The following is a 24,498-nucleotide window of genomic DNA, read 5'->3' as shown; positions in this document are numbered from 1 at the left end:
GATGGCTGGATGGTTGGATGGCTGAGTTGGATGGTCGGATAGATGGCTCGCAGTTTGAAAGATGGGTGGCAGGGAGTGGAGAGACCACTGACGGGATGAGTGATTGATGGTCCGCCGGCAGCCGGTCATTCAAGTGGTGCAATTGCTCGTAATGGCTTTGCATATAATGGAAATCATCAGCATCGGCGAGAGTTTCCAACCAGCCAGCCAACCAGCCAATACTCGGTATTTTCGTTAAAATACTCTATTCATTTGCCACCCACTTCACTCCGGCGCATTCCGCATTTCAAGAATCTCAATATTTAACTGCGAGTCTTTGTTGTGATTGTGTTTCGTTTTCAAGATTAACTTACTATTGTGAAATGTTTTTTTGTACTTACTTTCCGCGTCCGTGTAGTCGCCGCAGTGGTCGGGATTGGTCCTCAGGCACAATTTGACTCGCACAGTGGGACTGTTCTCGTCCTCGAGGGCCAGCGAGTTGAGACCATTGTCATCCTCGTCCTCGCTGATGGTGTGCCCCAGAGCACGTCCTCCTCCAACTCGCCGGGCTCCAATTATTCTGTCGATGATCTTCTCCTTGTGGGTGGGTCCATTGCCGGACAGCTGCAGGTTGTCCATGGTGGTCACCACCTCCCAGGCGGCCATCGGAGAGTCGGCATTCACCATCGTCTCCACAACGGCCACCAGATTCAGGCACGTGGCGCCCACATCGATGCCGATGGTTCGAGTGCTGGGCTCATAGGTCACCTGCAATGGTGGCGGTATCCTGCTGACCTTGGTCGTCACCATGATTTCACTGGAGTACGGCGAGTCACTCTTGGGATTCAGTGCCTTGACCTTAAAGGCATAGCTCTGGTGCTGCTCCAGGGCGGTTACCTTGCAGGGAATATCCTGCTGGCAATCGACTTCCACCCAGGCTGAATTCGAGTTGGCCAACGTGGCGCAGTCCGGTATCAATTGCTCCTCCCTCGGCATCGCCACACGGCGATAGCTGACAAAGAATTTGGTCTTGCTCAGACCGCCATCGAAACCGGGATCCCAACTCAGTGACACGTAATTGTGGCCCACAGCGGTGGCTCTCAGGTTTGTGGGTTTCTCCGGGGGTCCCTTCTGCTGCAGCCTAATGGGCGCTCGAATCGTGTCCAAGGTGTTGGCCACCCGGCAGGTGTACTCGCCGTAATCCGAGTGAGTCAGCGAGTTAATCTTGAGCACGGACGTATAGATGTCATTGTTATCGGTGGTGGTGCTAATCTCGTAGTGACCATCCGAGGACATGGTCAAGGGCGATGGATTGTTGCCAAACTGCCATTGGAATTCGGGCTTGGGATAGGCCTGCACCTTGCACACCACCTCGGCTGTCTCCCTGATATCAAAGGCCACCTTGTTGTATTGATGGAGCACAATGGGCTCATGCTCGATCCTCAGCTGCATGGATGAGTTGGCCGAGTTGACTTCATTCTGGTACAAACAGGTGTACAAGCCACGATCTCCGGGCACCAGCGCATTGCCACTCGGTCTGGCCTTGCCACGGAACTTGAGTTGACTCTGCACCGTGACCATGCCGTTGAGACCCTGATCGGGATTGGTCTGCACTTCGTAGAGGTTTTCCTCGGGCAGGATTTCCACGGCGTCCTTCAGCCACTTAACACTGGGTGCTGGCTTTCCCTTGGCACTGCAGGTGACCGTGTAATCCGTATCGCCCACTCTTCGCGTCATATGCTGCTGCAACTTTGCCAAGAACTGTGGCGGCTGGTGGATCTCGAGCACAATGGTGGCCATCATTCCGATGCCCAGCTCGTTCACGGCATGGCAATGGTACTTGCCCTCGTTGCCCAAGTGAGCTTTGGGTATTGAGTACTGCGGACCTTGTGCAAGGATTTTCTGCGTGCTGGAGAACTCTCCGTCCATGTCCCTGAACCATCTGTACTGCGGCACGGGCCATCCTGGCGGATTGGCGGAGCAGGTCAGGGTTACGCCGTTGCCCACATGAACCACGGGCTTGTTGGGCGTGATGTATGCCTGTCCTGGTCGGTGGCGAACTAGAAGGGCCACCGTGGAGTTGCCCACCCGTTCGCTGCGCTCCATTCCCTGGCTCTGCATTATGTTCACGGCTCGGCAGATGTAGTTGCCGGCATGATCGGCTCGCACGGAGTTCAGGGTCAGCACATCGCCGTTGTAGCGAAAGTCGGGACTGTTCTCCTTGAGCCATTCGATGGTCACGGGTGCCGGATTGGCGGTGACATTGCAGCGAATGGTCACTGTATCGCCCTCTTCGGCCTCGCGGGTCTTGGACTCGATGACCACCATGGGTGGATAGAGGATGTCCAGGATTAGCTCCTGTTCGCCAGTCTTGCCCAGACCGTTGTCCGCAATGCAGGTGTACTTGCCGGCATCTTGAACGCTCACCCGATGGATCGTGTGAACTAATGAGGAGCTGATGAAGCGACCATTGCGATTCCAACGGACATTGGGAACCTTCGGCTTGGCATCCACATTACACTCCAGCTTGGCAGTCCGGTCACGTTCCACCCGCAAAGGATTCTCGGGTCCAACCTCGACTCGGGGGTAATCTGGGAAAAAAACGCAGAGGGAAAAACAGAAACAGAAAAGTAGGCAAAATTAGTCAAGTCACACAGGCAGAATTGGAATCAAAGCAAACCGCTGGATGAAAATTAATAAACACGCAGCATTTTTGGCATAATCAGGCGGCATAATCCGAAACTTCTAATTGAATTAGTCAGGGAAAACGAGAGTGGAGCGGAGGCACTGGTGGTTATGATTAGTCTGCTGATTAGACACGAAATTTGTCAATTATTAATTAAACTAATGAAGTGTCTGTAGGTCTCTCCTACGGACTCATTAGCAAAGTTAAAAGAGAGGCGCACTGACTGGGGCCTTGCTGAGATAATTTGTTGTTAATGGAAGTGGTAAGCTATTTATAAGGGGTCATCCTTTGGATATTTCAATCAATAAAAGTGGCAGCTCTTGAGCTCTATATTATTATATAAAATTTCCAATACCTTTACATTAAATTACGCCATTTTAATGTGCTTAAGGATATCCGTGTCGCTTAAAAATAAGTTTAGCCCAGCAATCTTTTTCACCTGCAGGTAATTTCCCTCGCACTTTCCCGGCGCCCGCGGAAAACTCCGCCCCTGCACTTCATCAGCGAGTTAGTGGCCAAGTTGAAGTTGCTGACTGCAAGTCATAGTCCAGCATTAGCAACCTCTTATGCACCGCAAATGGCGTGAAATTATGTCTGAGCCACCGCAACCACTTTGTAATTAACTGCCCCCTGGAGTGTCGCCAGCTGCCTAATGACTCTGCCCATAAACCCGCACCACTCCGCAATCCGCTTCACTCCGCAATCCGCACCATTGACGGCCGGCGAAAGAAGTGGAAATGTGGCGGCAGTCTAGAGAACTTTAGCAGCCGCAATCTTGAGAAACTGGAGCACGGTCTTCGACTGGGAAACCTTTACCCCATCCAACCATCCCTCAATCCCTCCATCCATCTCCTCTTGCGCAATCTCCTCCTGCAAATTATAGTAAATTGCGCGATTCTCTCGTGGCTACCTCTTATGAAAGGTCTAAGCAGCGGGTTCAGGTGTCCCAGCACTCCAACAAATTGTGGCTTTTTTCGGCGACAAAGAACTAACTAGATGTATACTTAAAGTAATGTATTTGTTCATTGAGCAAAAGGCAAGAGTTGAACTCATTTGCTGCATAATAGTATGGCATCCTTACATCTTAAGTGTATTGATAGCTACTATTATGTTTTTAAGACAATATCCATTGCTCATAGCATTTTCTCAACGTGTACCTTTAACCCCAGCTCAAGTCGCAGAATCGTCTTTGCGTGTTTATGTGCGTGTAATTACATTTGATTGTCTGGCTTTTGTTCGCCGAGTCGGCGACCATTAAAGCATTGTTTGGTTAGAAATCAAGACCTGCTTCTGTTTCACTTTGTTCTGGCCCGTTTTCTGTTCTGTTCTGTTCTGTTCTCTATATAAAGGGTATATACTCGTACAATGTATTAACCGAACCTACTGCGCTGTTTTCATTCAGTTGCCGAGAGCTTGCCACAGTTTTTGTTTGCGTTCTTGCCCGCTAAATGGCTTCAAATTGGCTTAATTGTCACTTTGCGAACATGTTTTCAACATTTGGGCCAGGCCCGTTCTGCACTGCATTCCTGGGATTTTCCGGGGCGGGAAAAACCAAGGGGTAGTGACCTGAAAATAGGCCCTTCATTCCCTTGATTACTTTAAAATGGACCCCGGCAAACAGCAGTCGACGAGTGGAATGGAGAGGAGTGGAGTGAAGTGAAGTTCCTTCAATTATTTCCATAGCCGACGCTTCGTGTTCATAAATAATCAACCAAAATGAACGGCAGGGAAATGAAAGAGAAGGAGCAAACAATTTTATGCGTGTTTTGCATATAAATTTTTTGCTCAACGCCCTTGGACATGGTCCTTAAATTATGTACGCAAATAATTGAATTAGTTTACAGAACAAAAAAAAAAAAAGCGATGCGCAAAATAGGCGGACCCCTGAAAATCGTGTTAGAAATATTTTTCCAATCAATTGCCAAATTGTTGCCAGGTCTCTGCCTTTTCCCCCATTTTCAAGTACTCAAAAAAAAAAAAAATACGACCCAACCATTCACTTGGAAAATACTATTAGCAAACACAATGGACGCCCAAACAAAAATAGATGGAGAAAAAAAGGAAGGAAAATCATCTCCTAAACCGACAACCTAAGTAGAGAAAAATTAAAAATGTAGTTCAGATCTGGAAATGTACAGTTGTACAATTCATTTGAGTAAAGAGACAAATAGGCTAAATTTAATTTGGTATTTTTCACATTCGTCTAACTCAATTTGGCAACTCGGATAAATGCGATGGGGTCTAACGCAATTTATCCAAGGATCTTCTGAAGCAATTAGCTGGGTCCAAACTTGTTTCGTGTGCCTAACGGATTTGGGGAATTAGGCGACTAAATGAATGAGGACAAGTCAAGCTTAAAATATTATTTCTTAAGAGCTAACAAAGTATTGTTAAAGAAAAAAAATGGGCAATTTGAACAGCCAGAAAACAACTATCAAAAGAGCAATGAAATTAGAGAAAACAGCAGTCAGCTAATATTAATTTTAATTTTAATTACCAGCAAGGCAATGAAAAAATAAAAGAGAATGTGGCGCGCGCGAGCAGCAGATCCATTAAAAATAATCGACAGAGCTTTAACTCCCTCAATGGCCGTTGCTTAACTTGGCCAAATCCAATTTTGATGTGTGGGCTGCGCGGGTGGAATAGCGGGGGCGGAATAGCGGTCGCCGGAAAAGCGGGAAAATTGTGGAAGGCACGCGCTGAGCCACAGGCCACAAAAGCCATGGCAGTCAAGGCAGCCAAGGCAAAAGCGATTTGATATGACCAACCAGCGCAAAACCAAACCAAACCAAACCGAACGAACAACTCGTCCTTGTCCCGCCTCCATCTACATCTCCAGCTCGAGCTCCATCTCCACCACCGCCCCCTGTTATCCATCCTCCAATTTAACCCACCATCCATTCAAGACACGCGAAATTGGCAGGCCAGAAAACATTTGGCCCGAGGTTCAAGATAAATGATAAGGCGACTACGACTTATCCCCAGTTCAGTTTCTCCTCCACCGCCACCTTCTCTTTTCGGTTTCGCCTGCGGCCCTTCTATTCGTAACTAATGAATGTTAAGTTTAAAAAGATACACAAATTTTGCAGCAGTTTCAAAAAATTTAAGAAAAGCTATAGGCAAGGCCTCTACAAGTTCCCAGAGGCCAAGAATTTATGCTTGAATTAAAGTTGTGTTGTCAAGCCAAGAAGTCAACTTATATTTTGAATCAACTTATATAAATTGACAATAATTTATTACCAAATTCATTCGAAATAACCAATAAATAACTTGGACACTAACATATACTAACATGTGTATATAAAATCGATACCAAGTTATGTCGGCCAGACAATGTGTGTGTGTGTGTGTGTTCACCTACCCAAAACAATTAACGCTTAACTTTAAGTAGACAAGTGTCTTAAAATGTTATTGACCCATCGAGTGTCGAGCTGAGTTTCCTCTTCCAATCACAGTCTTATCAACAGGAATCTCTCCTGGATTCTCCTTTATTCTTCAACCATCCCCCCATCCATCTAGTGCATCCCCCGGCTTGGCAGTTGTGTGGCATCTTCAAGTTGATGTTGCCATGATTTTCATCATCTACTAAATGTTTTCCTTGGCCTTTCAAGTTTTTCTTGTTTCCAAACTGCTACATATGGATGTGGATCCACAAACAGCTCCTCGAACTTCTTTCAGCATCTTCTCCAGCTGCTGAAGCTCCACTCCTCCTTCTTTGGAGGAGCCGGTCTCCTGCCATTCGCAACGTAGCCATCTCTACCAGATGGTTTGCTTGTGTAACTTGTTAGTTTTCTTTAGTGGCCCTACACGGCTTGGTTTCTCCATCAGAGACACACGCAGGCCAAACAGCTGCGGTCAAATGAAAAGCACTGGTCAACAGAATAGCGCCAGATGCTTGCAGTTTTACTTTTTAATGTTTCTTATAGGTTTTCAAATTATTATTATATGACAACCATTAGCTCAGTTTAATATTTTAGGTTCTAGATGGCATAGGCATGCATATAGGCGCTTTTGAAACCCTGGCTCTAATTTCTCAGCCGCAACTGTGCCTAGTCAAACACACTCCCGGCACTCGCATAGGAACGCTTGTTCCCTGTCTTGTTTTGCTATTAAGTCAAGAATTTTTATAGCATTTAGTTGGAAAAGCTGCACATACTTCTACCTACTCCGTCCCCTACTTGTGCCCCCCTCCCGATTTGCCCCGATGATTCCGATTCCATCTTCTTTTTCGAGTGGAGATACGTAGTACGTACGCATAACTCGTGCCTGCTGTCAGCGCATTTGAGCTATGAGCTCTTGTGGTTTCTGGTTCGGCTTTTTATTAGTTTCTTGTTTGCTTTTCGGGGACTTGTGTGTGTGGAGTGTGGAGTGTGAGCAAAGTGACCAGCAGTACTGCCCATTTCTGGCTAACTAGTTACTAAATTGAGCGCATAAACTAAAACAACTGCGGTCCAGGAGATGGCAACAGGGGGGCAGAAAAAAAAACACAGAAACAAGAATAGCAAATAGCCGTAGCAATGGAAAAATAGCAAAGGAAACTCGTTGGCCACTGCTCATAAATTACAGGAAGACATATTCTACGGAGACAAATAAACAAGATCCCTCCCTTCTCGGTCCCCATTGTCCCCATTGTTCATTCCCAGTTGGGAGGACTGTATTTAGCTGTCACATTAGGTTGGTAACAAGAAAATCATTTAATTGAACAGATCTAACCAGTTGGATATTAAGAGATTCGCAGGAAACAGAAGAAGATACTCAGAAGCTGTGAACATACATGGCTTGCTGCTCTGAAGAATCTCCATTAAGAGTAGTTGGCGATTTCTCAACGAAGTGATAATTGTTTTTGAAGGAACGACTCTACTGTGTGCTGTATATTCAGGTAAATTTAAATTTAGAAAAACATTTGAGATACCCACACTGAATGCCAATTCAAATCCAAGCTAAATTACAACATTACTAATCAAATCAAAGGTTCTCCACTTGTATCTTTAAATGCATAAATGGATCTAATCCATGCGAACGTGCCCAAAACTGAACCCGCACATAAAACACAAACTCAAAAACGTGCCTGAAAAAGCAAAAAGCACATAAAAAATACACTCATGAGTTGTCCAAAGTGAAAACACTTTAAAGCGATCACGAAGTGGATCAAAGCGAAGCATACTACATTCTAAAGATATAAAGATACAAAAATACGTACATATGTACGTTTTCCGAGCAAAATTTAAGGCTTTGTTGTTTCAGGTTTCTGTGTCATTTTCAATGGAAAAATCTCCAGAGTTCCTGGTTTTCCTCTTGCCTACCGTTGAAATGTGCAAAAAGCTTTTGAAAAAAGCAATAAGAGAGCAAGACCAACTGATAAAAGGACAAATGTTTATTGTACTAAAAATTTTATTGGCCGCACACATGCAGATACCAGATACCAGAGACAGATACAGATACGACAGCCTAAGATACTTGTATATATATGTAGATACATATATACTATAAATCTGACAATGGCTGGCCATAAAATGAAATCAAATTGTGCCGACCAAAGCAAATGTTTGGTCAAAAACACACACAGTATCCGTATCCGAAGAAAATTGTTGGGAAAAATCAAGCAAAAGATTTAATAAATGTTGCATGGCCTTATGAACTCCCCGATTTCCCCGAAGCGAAAAACATATTGATAAACTACAGCTACAGAGCCGACAAACAGAAACTGCTGCAAATGAACGTGTAAACAAACAGATGTATCTGTGCATCGACTGTACAAAGATACAAATGAGCAAACACAACATAATTGGAGAGCAACGCATTCCCATCTGTCCAGTTTATTTTTATGGCACACAATTTGTGGCAAATCAATGAAAAGTTCTTCTAATTTTATGGGCCTCCACATGTTTTTCGGCGTAAACAATTTCGGATCTTCACCTCTGAGAAAAGCAGACGCAATCAAAGCTGCCCCAAATTAATTTAAAAGGAACAAAAAGTTCCTGCCCCGCTATTTAAACATCACAAATTTTTGTAAATTGTCTGGTTGGAATTTTAATGGTAAACAACAAAAACCAACAACAACAAGAACACCAAAAAAAAAGGGAGCTGTGCAAATGGAAAATAGGAAAATCCCGGAGAAGGAGGCTGCTTTAAATAGGCAGTAAAATTATTGACAAAGTTTTCCAGGCGCACACATGGAGATCTGGATAGAAAAAAAAAGGGAAAGGGAATAGCAGAGCCCGCAAACGATGTCATTAGTGTTGGGAAAATTGCTGAGGGAAAAGGGGGGGAAAATACGAGTAGCCGGTCCAAAAAGTAACAGTTCGAGTCGTGGGCCAAAAAACTTTTGCTTTTATTTATTTACTTGACGCGCAACAAAACACAGACGTACAAAAAAAAAAATAGGTTCTGAAACGAGGGCGAAAAAAAATGTAGGTAAACAAAAGTTCTGGATAGGCTGGCGAAAAATTTAGAAGCTCCAGGGAGTTCTTTTTGAGTGTAGGAAAAGTTGAAATACCCTTGTGGGGCAGAAATGTATTTTAAATACTGCAGGCCCAAATTAAAAGGAAACGTTACTTGGTTTTGCAAGCAAATTAAATATTTACCTAACAACCTTTAATTATTTAACAGCCGAATATGTTAGACCAAAAATTAAAAACGTAATCACTGTGATAAAATTTGCACATGTTAATATTTGTAAGCTTGACTTGACCAACTGGCATTTATCCTTTAGAGTATTCAATTATATGGGTCAAGCGATTTGCAAGGCTCGACTAAATAAAAAAAAAAATGAGAGCACACGTAAAGCAAATTCTTGAATGGCGTAATTTTCCAGCAGCAGGAAAAAGCGATGATGAAGATAATGATCACGATGCCAATGATGATGGAACAGTTGAGCAATTGCAGCAGGCTGCTTTGTTTAACTTTCGAGTGAAAATGTTTCGGCGAACATGAAAAGACTGCGGGAAATTGTATTCGAGAATTAGGCGCAAGACTTTGCGAAAAATAAAGCAAATAAGGGAGGGCAAAATAAGGCAAGAAGAAAAGCAAAAGTTTTTCAACAAATCCTGCTGTGGGCGAAAAAGGAAGATGAAAATTAAGGGGAACCCCATCGAGTCATAACCTTGCACCATAATAAACTCAATATCACCCATCACCCTTCCTCCATTTTTGCTAATGCATTGTCCTGTCTTTTGACCTAAATAATTAAATTCATTGAAGGGCCACAAAAAGACAAGACAAGGAGCGCAGAAAAAGCAAAAGAAACATGAACAAGAACAAGAAACCTCTAAGGAAATGGGAAACTAAACTTTGCTTTTAATTTCGCCCCTGCATTTTATTTCGTTTCCTTTAATTTTATGTTAAATTAATTTGCCGCTGCAACTCCTTGGCTTCATAGCAATAGAAGAGAAAAAAACCAAGATGCCCAGACAGAATTTCATTGCCTTTGTAAATATTTAGTTAATTTGACAAGATTTCTGCTTCTTTTGTCAGTCCGGCAAATTGCATTAGGGCGGAAATGGAAATCTGCAGTGCGTATCTGTATCTGTATCTGCCAGTGACACATTTACTTTAATTTCCTCAAGAGGTGTCTGAACAGGCAATGGCAATGTGGGCGTGTGATGATGGAAAACTTTTCGTCTGGCAGGAAGTTTAGTTTGGGTCTACAGATCTGAGATACAAGAGGTTACTGTCTCGCTGCCATAGCAATCCTGAATGGGAATGGATTTTGTTTCACCAGATAGCCAATGTAGATATACATAAATAGGGCTTGGACTACGGGCTGTAACAAAGAACAGATTATGGCTTAATTGGGCCACGTGGGCTCTGCTGACATGGCAAGTGAGTGTGCCTATTGTTTTTGGATTTTGTGTTCAGTATAGAGTAAGTATTAGCATTGGGAAAATAATTGTTCTTAGCCAAATATGAAAGGCAATTGAAAGCATCTTATACTTGAATAGGTACTTTTTAATAATTTCAATGTTGTAGAGATGTAGAGATCATCCCGAAAAGGCAGCATTTTCCCCATGATTATTCTTATTTCCCCATTCGATTTTCTGGTTTTGAGTCAGTCATGATTGCAACACCAGCTGCTTTTGTTGCCGTTTCAGTTGCATAACTTGGGGCGCTTCATCATCGGTGTGTGTGGCAAGAATTTAACCCTCTGGGGACAAAACGCCGGCTACAAAAACTACTGAACATACTGGAATCCACTGCTATTTCAGTTGTGCGCCTCAGTGTTGCTGTTGCTCTTCTCTCTCTCTCTGGTCGATGTTGTTCTGTTTTTGTTATCAGAGGCCAGCGGGCAAAGTCGGAACCAAAGTCGCCACCGTTTCAGCCTTTTGGTTTTGGCCCCCGGGTCACATCAGCTGCCATTTCCCCTCCATAAAGGGGGGGGCCTCTATAGTTGTGCAGTTCTTCTCTGCTCTATTTGCTGGTGCAAGTCAAGTAGAAGCTGCACTAAATGTAAACAAAGCCCCGGTCCCTCGAAAGCCTTCTATTCCTCCCACGGCTGCAGCGACAGCAGGCGAAATGTAAATAAAATTTTTAAATTTACCCAGCGGCTGCCACGTGTGCGTGCAGTAAAGTAATAATATTAAAAGTAGATAGAAATAAAGGTATATAAAAGAATTTGAAAAACATCCATAAACGTGTAACAATACCTAATAATCTGTAAACTTTAATGAGGCTTTAAAGCTATTTGAAAATCAAGGAAGCTCTTTAATAGCAAGAAATGTGTGTATATACTTATATTATTTATATCAGCAATTTCTAGGATTTGCATTGCATAGCATTGCATTTCTCCCAGTGCACAGCCTTCGCATTTTTCCAGCAATTTCTTTCGTTCAATTCTGTTTCAGCTTCGGTTGAGTTGAACTCCGGTTCAGTTGCATTTACTACTGCTGGCAGAAGCATCTGCATCTGCCGCATTTGCTGCAGGAAATGTATCTACATATGTAAACGTGCAATATTCAAGATTGTTGTTCATATTGCTGCCAGTTGTTGTTGTTGCCCACTGTTGTTGTTGTACTGCTGGTTGTTTGCCATTTTAGCTTCTGTAAGTTGTTCCATTTGTTCAGCACTTTGCGTAGTTTTCTTGCTGTGCGTTTGCTATCCTTTTTTATATTCCATTTGCGCTTTTTTCTTTTCTTTTTTTTCTGTTTTGTTCTTTTGGCCTTTGCCGCCCTGCAACCTCGATAGTTTTGCAGTTCGTTCTGCCACATTTGCTGGCTTTATTTGCCTGCAGATTTTTCATACTTTCGTTTACTGCCTTGGCTCCATTTGGCTCCCCCCAAAGAAATTCCTTATATGCGAAACACACGCGACCGCAGAAGTAAGGACCTCCAGCCAGTTGGCTGTCAATTGTTATGCACTCTACTAACTTTGCGGGGTATTATCCTTCGAGTTACCACACATGATAATGATGATTTATGGCCCCTCTAACTTGGGGGATCCACCAAGGAACTTGAAGGAAAATAAATTTATGGAAGTCATTTTCCCGCAGTTCGATCGGGGAACTAGGAAATTGGCATCAAATGCCGGAGGGTTAGAATTCTTAGTATACCCCCAAAAATATGTAACTCCAAATTAAGCTGTCCTTTATATAAGTGATTGTGTGCATCGCGTATAAGTGATTAGTTATATCAAGTTAGATTTATAATGTATTTATGATCTTGCATGTAAGTTTTCGCCATACACTACTCCTATTATATGCAACCGTTCCTGCGGGAGAGTATTAAAAGTTTGCCATAAATTCCTTAAAATTGGACTGCAACATGCCCCGAGCAACATGTGTGCCCCAAAAACTTTAGTACTCCAATGTTACGCCACATTCTGCAGCTTCGCCTGCCTCATCGAGAATTCCTTGTTTGCAACTCTTTTACTGGCACAATAAATTTATATATGGCTGTAAATATTTAGCATTTCGCAGTCTTCAGCATATGCCAACAAGAAAAATAACATTGAAACGGAAATTTAATTTAAGTTTTGATTTCTGACCGCCGGGATGTAAGGCATTTTTCCTGTTTGACCTAATTAGCTTGATATGTAGAGATTGTGGAAAGCCAAATAAAAAAAAAAAACTTTTAATTAGCTAAAAAAAAGGTCTGACGGCAAATGTGCAAAAAATTTAATTAAAATACAATTCAAAACAAAACCAAAACCATTCATATTTCTGGTCAAATTTACAATTCAATTTACACGAAAAATGGACAAATCCCGAGGCCAGTTTTAGCCAAAGTGCGCAATGCAATTAATGGAAATCATGTTTTGCGGAAAGTAAAAACAATGGAACTACCGAACAATAAAATCTGTTTAGTTTTCAATTTATAAACGGATATATATCCCTAATTCCTTTCGGTTTTTGGCTGCCATTTTTGTCCAAAAACTTTTTATCAACTGACCGAAATCCCTTGGATAGTTTAGGTGGCTTAAACCGGATTGTTTTTTATTTTATTCAATCTATAGCTTTGGCGGTAAACTTCTTTTGTAGAACATACCCCACGGAATGGACTTTTCTAAATTGTCAGTAAGGATTGTACTCGTCATAATAAAAAACTCTCATATAGTTTGGTTGTTTAAACAAATAAATTCACCTTTTAAATTTGCCCTTTAAATTTGGGTCCAACATTTTTGGAAAGCGTTCACAAATGAGATGTGCATAATGAGGCTCACTCTTCTGTCCAATGAGGGAGAAATGAAATGGGGAAAATGTCCTTAATTTTTTTTTTTGGTGTACAATTGGTAAGCTGATCATCAGTTGCACTCGGTTTGTGGGTCCCAGTGCTCAATTCATTAGTTAGTCAGTGGAAAAATATTTGGACTGCAGCTGCAGCTGGAAAAGTGCAGAAATATCAGGCATTTCTATTCCGCTTCGCCCCCTGACTTCACCATCATGCTGTCGAGCTGCTCTTGTGCGTTGGCAAAAGTCAAATTTGGCACGAAAATTTTGTAAATAAAATTTTTGGTGCGGCTTGTGCAAATTTGCACACATTGCGCAAATTGCATTGCATTCTCCTCCCGAAAACGAGATGGGAGAAGGAAGAAGAGGTTCGGTTGAAAGTGGGAAAAGTGGGAGGCACATAAAGAAAATACACAGGCTAATATAAAGTTTAAATATATTAAATATGCAAATCCGGACATGATGAAAAAATCAAATTATATTAAAATATGCCAGCCCCCTTTTGTAGGTGAAAGAATGCGACCTAAATTTTGCTCTGTGTACCTGCCTTTACTGCAAGAGTCAAACAAATGTGCAAAATTAGCATTTTGACATTTCAATTTTGAATATTATTGACATGTTTACGTACGTACATACATGCATGTGTATTTTTGGGAGTATAGTATGTAGTGTTTTTCGGATGTGGGTGGGTGTGTGTTTGGTGATTTCATAGCTACGTTGTTGTGCGAGTCCCTCAACCGGTTTTATTGAATCGCAAAATTTACTTTAATTAGCAGCAGATATTAATGATCATTGTCATTCCGGTTGCCAACGGGTTTAGGTGGGCGTGGCAGTTGGCGTTTGTTTTCCAGTCCAGTCCAAAACAATGCCGAATCATTGTCCATCCTTTGGAGCCCCTGAAAAGCCCCCCCTCCCTCTTAACCCTAGAAACTGCGACAAGCGACGCGTGCTGTTTGCTCTGTTGACATCATACACATATCCTCATCATCATCGTTATCATCCTCATCATCGTCATCATCGCCATCATCGCCATCATCGCCATCATCGCCATATGTATGGCAACAATAGGACCTGATATGTGAGAGGGGAGGGGGGAGGGGGATATATGCGTATATCGCCATCATCATGACTAACAATGCAAAGTTTGTTTTGGTCGTTTGGCATATCATCGAACTGAACTGAGGAACCGAAGAGAGCACAGAAATAAAACAGAAGCCCGCAGCGAAATTGAAATGTTTTCCCCACTCCAAAAACGGGGGGCTTTATGCGTTTTCTATTTGTTCAGTTGTCGCTAACGCTATCGGTTATATACGGTGTTTCCATGGGGGAGTTTCTTTCTCTATTGTGTTTTAATAAGAAAGGTCGGTTTCCATTATGCAATTTAATTCATCAAAAGCTAAAGTCTTGCATATATGTATTCTATTCCATTTCAATTAATGACATTGCCCAGTTTAAAATATGCATTATGTTAGAGGGTGGGAGTGATTTTTGCCCCAAGGAATGTTGTCTTGGCTTTTACATAAGTCTCTAATTTTAATCGCCTCAAATGTCAAACAAAGAAAACATTTCAACCGCATGTCTGCAACCTTATCAAACTTCAGCTCAGCCCTTGCTCAACCCAAAATCTTGGCCCCCAAAATGCCCGAATTCGAAACCTATCCTAACCCGACAATCCGAAACCCAAAACCCAAAAACCGAAAGTGACCTCAACACGCAAAATCGAGAGGAATGGAAATGAAGCGTCAAAATGTGAGGCGGCATTTTTGGTTTCCCCTGCGAGAGGGAAATACTCTTTTCTGGATGGTTAAGGATACATATTTGCGGAAAATTTCCCCACACACGCACACACATGTCCTTAGAAAGTTTCCTTTTATTTATTTATTTTTTTTGTTTTTTGTGTTTGAGGGGCAGAGCAATGTACGATTATTTGTGGGGGCAAGCTTTTTTGTTTCTGCTCATCGAGAGGGGGTGGCAAAAAAAAAAAAAAAGGAAGAATGTCTGACATAATGTGGCCAAATGTGTAGCCCAACAATAAATGAAAATTGTGTGCAATTGTCGTGCCTTTCATGGCAGCCTTTTGTCTCGAAGTCCCTCGAAGTATCCCTCGAATTTCCTCAACTTGGGAATGTCACTCAGCTTTTCTTTTTCCGCCCCCCTTTTTGCCCCCCTGATTGCTCGCTTTTTTTTCGTTCATATTGTTGAGCCAGTTCCAGTGGCATTTTGAGTTGCCTGCGTGTCTCGCAATGCGCTCGTTATCCTTTTTATTTGAAGTTCGCTTAATGCCAAGTAAATAGTAACCGACATCCACATGTCCTCTTGTCTTCCTGCCCCATTGTTTCATCTTTCGTTCTGGCCGCAAATGGCAGATGTTATCCTGTGGCCCAGGCTGCTTTTCCCCTCAGCTTTCCCTCTTTTCATGGCTTGTTGCGGACCGAAGAGCGACCTTTCCGCCCCTCAGCTCCCGTTTATTGACGTTAAGTTGGCTGTTACCTATGACCCCATGGACTCCCAGACCTCCTGCGCCCCCCAGACTCTCCACACTCCAGAACTCAGAACCCAGACTCCAGACTCCGGACTTATCTGGCGCATTATCGTCATCATCTTCAATTTAATGCGTCGACGATGCCACTCGACAATCTCTTTTTGTCTTTGCGGCACTTCCTGCCAAAGGACATGTTTGCGTTTATTTTCTGTGTGCATGTTTTTTTTCTTCTTCTTTTTTTTTTTGGTTTTTTGTTCCCGGTTCGTACTCTAATGTAATGCCACTTTATATGCCGCAGTTGATGCCTTTAGAGGCTTTTGTGTTTACGCCATGTTAAGCCTCGAATCCTTGAATGCCACAGCCGCAACATCCTCGACCATTTCTACTTTTACACTTGGATAAAAAGCGTGTGCAAGTACTATTTTCGGTAAATACTGTGACGACTTAGATATATGTAAAGTTGACCAGAGAACTTTAATGGGTGCTTCGAATTTGGAAACATTATTTGTTTCAGTGCGTGGCAGCTTCTTTCCGGCGTTGCATGTGTATTGGCATTTGCTTGGTTGATTTTCATGTTGTCCCGCCTATTTGCCTGTGACAATCTACCAATCTGCTCACCACCCTCCTCCCCTCCCCCTGATTTTCGCTCCATTTTCCGCCCAACGCCACCCACTGCGGGTGTTAAGGCCCAAACACAGAGCAAGGTCGTTTCCCGTTTTTCCATATGCCGCATTTACATTTAACATTTCCATTCCCATTTGAGGACGTGCTTCGGTTCGGTTCGCTTTGGATTTTGGTTTGGGTTTGGGCTCGCTTCGGTTTTCCTCCCGGCTTTTCCTTTGGCTTTTTTATGCATGATCTCATCGCTGACTGGCAGGTCATGTGACAGGCCTACTCCTCTTTGAACCCGACGGTCCCCTTCCCCTCCAATTTTTCCCCCATTTTCTCTCCATTTTGTTTTTCCGCTCTTCTCGGGGGGCAAGACAAAAGTTAATTGCCTGGCATTAAACTATGGAAACGATGGACCCCTGGGAAAGGAGTTGGAAAAATTGAGTTTCCTGTGGCTGCAAGCCCTGCAGCAAGTATCTCTTAATTATTATTTTTAAAGAGCATCACCATTAAGGCGAGTCAAGTTGCTTTAAATGGTTTACGAACTGTTTCTGTGGCCAAATGGGAAGTAGTAAATTAAATGAAATTACGCTTGATTAAGCTTTTTAAATTACATGAATTAAATATGAAAGTATAATCTGTATTATGTATATTCATTATATTATATTAATTTATTCTCTGAATCTCAAAGCACTTCTAACTGCCTAAATACATCTAAAATAGAAATCCGTTTGTGTGCACTACTAATAGGCTTTTTCAGCCCATTTCCCTTCATCTGCAAAAGTAACCTGTGAATTCCCTACAATTTCCGCATTTTAGTATTTTCTTTTTTTTTTGCAGCAGGCGCTAAGCCGCCAACAAACTTAAGCGGTTTTCGAGCTGAGGACAAAGATTTGACAGCAAAAAAAAAAAAAAAAAAAAAAGAGAGAAGAGAATGTATAGACCGTGCAAGATTTGGCCCTGCCTTGTCAGCTTAGAATCAAAAACAAAAGCCCCTTTCCATATATCCCTGCAGAGCAGCTGTCTGTTGCTTGCCTACTTTTTGCAGGTGGAAAATGGGAAACTCATCCACCATTCCCCCGTTTCCACGCTCCTCAGATCCGATTGGCTTCATCAGGAGTGTAAAAGGTAAGGTAAGGAACGACCCTTCAGGCCAAAGGCAATACATTAGAGCCTGGCCAGATTAAACTTGACTTTGGCGCTTCCATTTTATCCAGAGGCCATCAGAGAAATTTGAAATTATTGCCATCGTTGATTTTTCGTGGCAATTTTGTTGTTTTGCGGTTATTAGCGCGACAATTTCCACTGCTTTTGCCTGCGATTTATTGCCGGCCATTTGGGAATGAGTTATTACGGCAGATTAGGCCAAGAACGTGGCTCATTTTCTGATTAATTTGTAGGTGTCAATGGGCCGAAGAGCGAGTGCCACTGCCAGTGCCAGGGAAAAGTGAATTTTTATTGCCCCACGTAAATCACTGGGAAAAAGGATAACAGCCAAGATTGTCTCTCGGTGTTTCCCACTTCTCCTCCTCTCCTTATTTCAATTAAATTGCTTTTGATTTAATTTCAGAGCTCAAACTGTTGGCTAAACAAACAAAACCGGAGAGGGTTCAACTGTCTGTTTGGGTTTCAGTATATTGCACAGAGAAAAACCAAAAACCAGTTGATTCATCTTTCATTTGTGTAATCAAAGTGAGCATTGATTTACCTATAAATAATATTAACAATATTATGGAAAAGTTTATGCATATCATAGCATATCTAAAACTTTGATTGTGATGACCATTTTTTCGGAGAAAAGCCCAGCTTTTCTCAGTATACACCTTATTTCTCAGTAGCCTAAGTCCTTTTTTCCCTCCATTCAATCCCTGTGGATTTCTTGCCCGCAGCAACCGCAAAATGCCTGAAGGCTGGCAAAAGGAAAAGAGGACAGGACACTGGCAGGACATCATTTCCCTGTTTGATCTACTCGGGACCCGGCTCTGCTTGCTTAAAAACGCATTACTGAAGGACAAGTGGGGGAAAATGGCCAAAGGAAACCCCAGTGAAAACCGGAGGTGACCGCAAGTGGAAATCCTTAGCCACAATCAGAGTTCACATATCCTTTACGGTCTCGATTTGTTTGTTCTGCCTGCTAACCTTTTTCGTTTTTCTGATGATTTTTTTCTGATTTTTCCTGCACTTTTTGCGGTTCCTGTTGTCGTTACGAAATTTATTAAAACTCCATCCAACAAAACTAAACGCAAGCAATTAATAAACATTTACAAATACAAAGCCGTCGAAATTTACTTTGCGGTTTCATGGTTTTTCTCCACTGACTTTTTCCAACATTTTCGCAATTAAACCCTTTCGAGTAAACAAACACTTTAGATAAACATAATGAATTTGATGATGCCTGTATCTATATAGGCATTCATTTAATGTGGCTTATGCAAATGTGGGTGGCTGTGGGCGTGGGCGTGGCCAAAGGCCGACTAATTAAACCGTAGGCGACCTACATAATTCACACAAATTCTTACACGTGTATCCAATTTTTAGTTTGGTAAATGCCCCTCCATTGGATGGAATCCATTGTAAGTGGGCGTGGTCGTTCCAAGAGGCGGTTAATTAGCGGTGCGTCCAGATGTGGTACATACATATGTATATGCATAGGTGTATATCTATCTGTTTATGATGCGTTCGTGTAGTTTTAACAGAGTCAGGTGGGCATTACTCATACGACGTGTGTGACGACGTTGGCGGTTGGCTTTAATGCATTTCCAGCCGCTGTTGTTGTTTACCCTACATATTTATTGGCTCACTGTGGTTGTGGAAATATGAGCCGTGGTTTGTTTATATTTGCTTGGAATGCGGTTTTATAGAGCAGCTCATTCCCCAATCCTTATATGGAAAATTAGAGCTGGTTCTAAAGCAAAAATAAAAGCTGCTTAGCTCCATTTATGCATTATACATTTTAATTTTAACAATTTATTTAAATCCTTTTCTACAAACTATTGTGAATTTCCACAAAACTCTCCCTTCATTTTTCCCCCTCTCTCCCAGCAATTAGCACAGTCTTCTTCTTCTTCTGACCACTTGCATTTTGTCCTCTTTCCACTACCAATACTAATGCGAGCACTAACACTAGCACTGATTCTACAGCCATTACAGTGGCCTCTGCATGTGTGTGCGTTGTTTTTGAATTAATTACACAGTTGATAGCCATGGCGATAGGTAATAGTAGGGCTATAAAGCCAATGCTACAGTGAAAAACATACTTGCAACATTAGTTCAAGTATTTGCTTTTCTGCGTTTCAAAAGATGTATGCACTTGTTTAAAATAAATGCTAGGGATCTTCAGCTGTAAAGAACTTGATAGCATACTATTAGAAACTTTCTAAAGTGATTCTAAGACCTCTTTTCGCTATGTGCATAGGTGTGTAGTGTAGGCCCAAACAGTCGATTGCCTTGCCACGGCGACCGAGGCAATATTTCACTTTATTTGCCTTTTGATTAGCCCTAATAGCCAGCGTTAACAGCTAGCAGGTCACACACACGCACGCAGTTTCACTAATACACCGCCACTTGTTGCAACAACAACAACAGCACCAACAACAACAACAGCAACGACAACAAAAACAACAATTAAACAACAAGAACTGCGACGAGTGGCACATAAATTTGTATTCTAATTACTTGCGTTCAGTCAGCAGCAGGTCGTCGGTTCAGGTCAGCATTTGTAATTTATGTGCCTGGGTTTTGTTGGCTTTTTAAAAAAGATATATGCGATTATGCGATTGCCGGTCGTGCTGCTCGTTGCTGTTTACTGCTGATGTATTGCTGGTGTATTGCTGTGTGTTGCTGGTGTGTTTCGTGGTGTGGCTGGTTGCATCTAAATACTTTAAACGAAATGTGTCATGTGCATTTGCGATGGGAAATGCGAAAAACACAGGGTTAAACGCCGAGGACTGGCTGTTCATTGTCTCCTTCCTACATTATGCTAATTTCCAGATATTCAGATGGTGTTGTAATTGCCGCATAGCATGCAAATTAAGAGAAGGTCGACTTGTCGCATGAATGACTCCGCGTGGAAGAGCACTACAAAATACCCAAAGACTACTCCCCCCATTGGCACTAATTAGCAATGGTCAAGACTCGCCATTTATGGAAATTATTTTCCATGTCAGACTGTTGGAAATTATTAATGATGCTCAAGTGGTTTGGGTGTGAGTAATTGCAAAGATTACCAGGGGGATTGCAAGTGGGCGCATCGTATCGCTATGCTTATACTTCATTGAGGGTTGTATTAATCGCATTCTAAATGCACTCCCTTGTTTATTTTAAAAGATGCTAACGCTCTGAGTATGCCGTAAGTATGAAATATATATTCAAGATCTTTCTACTCACAGTTTACATTCAAAGTGGCCGTGGCCTCCAATCGTTTGCCCTCGTTCATGGCGCGATTTCTGACCACACACTTGTACTTGGCACCGTCATCCTCCCGGCGCGGAATAATGGACAGTGTGGCATTGGTGGGCTGATCCTTGGTGCCGCCCTTCAACACCGTCGCTGGCAGTGGAGCATTGGAACCCTCGCGATACCAACTACATGAATGGTTAAAGGATGAGTGTATTTCCAATGGGTACAAATATATTCGGAACTTACGTGATGGTGGGATCGGGGGAGCCACCGATGCTGCTGCATGTGAGCTCCATGGGCTTGTCCTCGGTGGCCACGGCAATGTTTCCGGGCGAGATCACGGGCGGATGAGGTGGTGTGAGCACCGTGAGGTTGTGGAACTCCTGATGGACGTCCGCGCCCGTTCCCTTGGCCTTAATGCGGCATTCAAAGCGTCCATTGTCGCGGTTGTAGGACACGTTCTTGATCTGCAGATCGTAAATGCCACGCTCCGGTTGAAAGTCGAGTCTGAAAAGTAGAAGGGAAATAACATAAGTAAGCTATGCATTTAAATACTTAAAAATATAAATTGAAGCAATGCTTGTGCTGCGTACTGCGTAATTTTTGGGAAAACCGGAAGAGGAAACAAGCTTCAAAGGTTGAATGTCAAAATCCAGTCAATCAATTTCCATTTGCCTCGAAATCAATTTATTTTTATTTGAAAACTTGCAGGCGACTTCTGTGCGCCATGCCCGACTCCAGACTCCCGCTTCTCGACTCCTCAGTGGCCGTCACTAATTGTGCTAATATTGGATTTTCCCACTCTTGTCCTTGATTTGCTTCCTGTTTTCTGCCCGCAGGTGGCCAAACTTTGAACGCTCGTAATATAAATAAATACGAAATGGTAATATTTGACGAGGAACGAGAGAGACCAACGACAAGGAGTTTTCAGGGGGGAGCGACGAAGGACCAATATAAATAAAATCAACGTTCGAATAAATGTTTGCATATTTTTCCTAGACAATTTTCAATAAGAACCTGGGTCTCAGACACTGGCAACTCAAGTGAAAGGTAAACAGGGAAAGAACGAAAGTAATTTTCACACAGTCTCTGGAATTTTACCAATGTTTACCTTATTGTTATTTTTATGTGCCGGACTATTAAGCTCGGAGGGCTCTTATGGCGTAATTGCTTTGCAGCCTCGTAAACCAAATTAATTGCAAAAAAATTTATAATTGGAAAATCAATTTTCATTCTTTGTATTATTATTCAATATGCCAAATTTGCTAAGCAAGAGTTCATTGTTTCTTGTTCAAATATACAAATAGAGAAGCAGTAAATATAATTTATTTTCTCACAGTTTGTATGTGACCAGAACTATAAGTCCTTTTAGTTTTTAGTTATTGATTTTGCAGTTGTAGTATGCTTCCGTTTTAATTAAATTTAAAGTGTTTTTAACACATTCTGTAATAATGAATAATTCGCGATCTTAAAGCTCCAACAAGTTTTAAGTTCAATACGCAATATATAGAAAATTCGCTTCCTTTTATTTGTCGAAAGCAAAGAGGGACAAGTTTGTCAATTTTCTTCTCTTGGCTTCTGTCAGACATTCATTCCCCTCCTTCATTTATCTTGGCTTCATTTTGCCAATGTCTTAATATTTCAAGGCCACTTCAGTGTCCTCCATTTACGATTTTTTTTTTTTTTTTCGTGGGGTGCTGCCATTTTTCACAATTTTTCAATAGGATGACGATGATTATTTGGTCGTCATCGTCGTTGTCCTGGACAACTACTGAAAATTGATGCCGCCCAAATGCGCTTCGCTGGATTCTCGGCTTTTCCTCGCTGGCCAGTCAGCAGTTTATTAGATTGGCAAACAAGATGCCCCTCCCTTCTCCCTTCTCCACTCCACCCCTCTACCCACTGCCAGCCCACAGATAAAATTTTCATTTTCCATTTGCAGAGACTTTGAGTGTTCCGAGTTCGTTTGTCAAGCTGCAAGTGGACTTTTGACTGACACTGAAATTGGTTCTCATCTCGAGGATTTTCAGCGAGGTGGGTGGCACTTTTCCGTCAGATTTTCCAAGACATCTTAGCTTTGTGCACTTTTGGTCTAGACAATTTTGCGATTCTAATTGGCCTGGCTTAGGGCTCAACACTGATTAGCTCGGTCGCCAGTTCGTTTTATTTACTCACTCATTTCACTCTTGTGCTAATTGCTGCCAAAAACCGCAGTGCCATGGGAAAAAAAGGAAAATAAAACACGCGTTTGTGTGAAAATTTAATTTGCCAAGCAGCAAACCGCAGCAGGACGAAAGAAAAAATACTGTAACTGCCCAGGTCTCATGGTCTTGAAATCCCTAAACTGAACGCGCAGACAGGCCAAAAAATTCTGGGTAAAGAAGAAAAACAGTGGCAAACGAAATCCAGAAGGCAACGTAAAATGCACTCAAGAAAATGCAAAGCTTCATATTATAAAATATGTAAATATTTAAGTACATGTAATATGTAATGAATATATATGTAACTAAGTTACATATAAAGCTTAAAGATCCATTAAATCTACAAATCTTTTACACTTGCTATGAAGTCTAAACACCTCTTTAAAATGTTAAAATATAAGTATTTATGACTTTAGCTTTTAAATAGGCTTTGACTGGTCAGTTCTCAGTTTTATATAGTTACTCTAACTAACCTACCTTTTCTGGCTCTGCAGCAGACAGCGAATTGAGTAAACTCTCCACAGACATGCCCGCTAACCTCCTTTTGCCGCCCAAAACCGCGTGTCCTTGTCCCTCCTTGTCTAGTTGTTTTTTTTTTTTTATTACTACGAGCATTTTTCTATTTGCAGCTGATTCCCCAGCCTTGCCCACTTTCTGCACAGTTTTTGGGGCCAAGTCTCTGGCGATTTGCTCATTTGCAGCTGGGATAGATAGAATTCTCGGGACACGTGCTCGGTGGAAATAAAAAAAGTGCAAATTATAAAAACTGCTGGCAAAGCGCAGTCATCGTCATCGTCATTGCCGTCGCTCTGGGGAATCCCCGCAATTTTCCACCTCCTATCGGCAAATGAAAAGCGCTTTAAACGAGCCGCGGAAAACGAGGGGGGTGGGGGGGGGAAGGACGCGTGTCCTTGAGCGTTACAACAAAAAATGGACTCCAGAGGGATAAGCAAAAGGCCCCACGGCTGCCTTATTCTTGTTGCAATTTTCAAGTTTATCCCCAATAGTCCCCTGGCTTTATTTATATCACCCCTTCCTACCTCCCTCCTCCCCAAAAAGTTCTCCTCCTGCAGTGCAATTTGTGATTTGTTGTTGCTACCACAGCGCTGCCCTCGATTCCCATTCTTTGTTGCTCCCTCTGGGCAGAAAGTAAACTTTTTTTATAACTTTTATACTAGGACAGAGGACATCCTTAAACGGCCGCCAATTATTCGCCTTACGGAAGGCACATGAATGTAAAGATCTAAAGCTGGAGCTCAAATGTTTCATTCAGCTAAATTGTACTTGGATCACCAGCTGCAAATTCCGTGAAATGGCAAACCACATGATCAGATTTTAGCTACTGAAAATGGATATTCCAACATATTTTCTCCCAAGTATGCAACCGTATACGTTCCCCGGAAATAATTCCTTTCCATGTACAATTTGGCATTCGTGGGAATCGTTTTCCCTGGGTCTCCTGCAATCTAAATGCCGCTCTCAT

At 42.3% G+C, this 24,498-nt stretch overlaps 1 protein-coding gene and 1 long non-coding RNA gene across 2 annotated transcripts in view; one reads left to right on the top strand and one right to left on the bottom strand.

Moving 5' to 3' along the window:
* Window positions 1-24,498, bottom strand: part of LOC122615690 (Down syndrome cell adhesion molecule-like protein Dscam2) — an 83,160-nt gene that overhangs the window by 15,807 nt on the left and 42,855 nt on the right. Inside the window, exons 4-6 of the mRNA XM_043790742.1 lie at window positions 21,061-21,321; window positions 20,803-20,999; window positions 381-2,570 (exon numbers count right to left, since the gene is read on the bottom strand). Of these exons, the coding sequence (XP_043646677.1) occupies window positions 381-2,570; window positions 20,803-20,999; window positions 21,061-21,321 (2,648 nt within the window). The remainder of the gene's footprint in view (window positions 1-380; window positions 2,571-20,802; window positions 21,000-21,060; window positions 21,322-24,498) is intronic.
* On the top strand, window positions 2,624-3,788 carry LOC122615703. The gene is made up of 2 exons (XR_006325867.1): window positions 2,624-2,927; window positions 3,111-3,788. It is a non-coding gene; the product is annotated as an uncharacterized LOC122615703 (long non-coding RNA).

The sequence above is a fragment of the Drosophila teissieri genome, chromosome 2L (genome assembly GCF_016746235.2).
Source record: "Drosophila teissieri strain GT53w chromosome 2L, Prin_Dtei_1.1, whole genome shotgun sequence".
NCBI classification, from domain to species: domain Eukaryota; kingdom Metazoa; phylum Arthropoda; class Insecta; order Diptera; family Drosophilidae; genus Drosophila; species Drosophila teissieri.
This window is presented reverse-complemented; position numbering and strand designations above follow the sequence as displayed.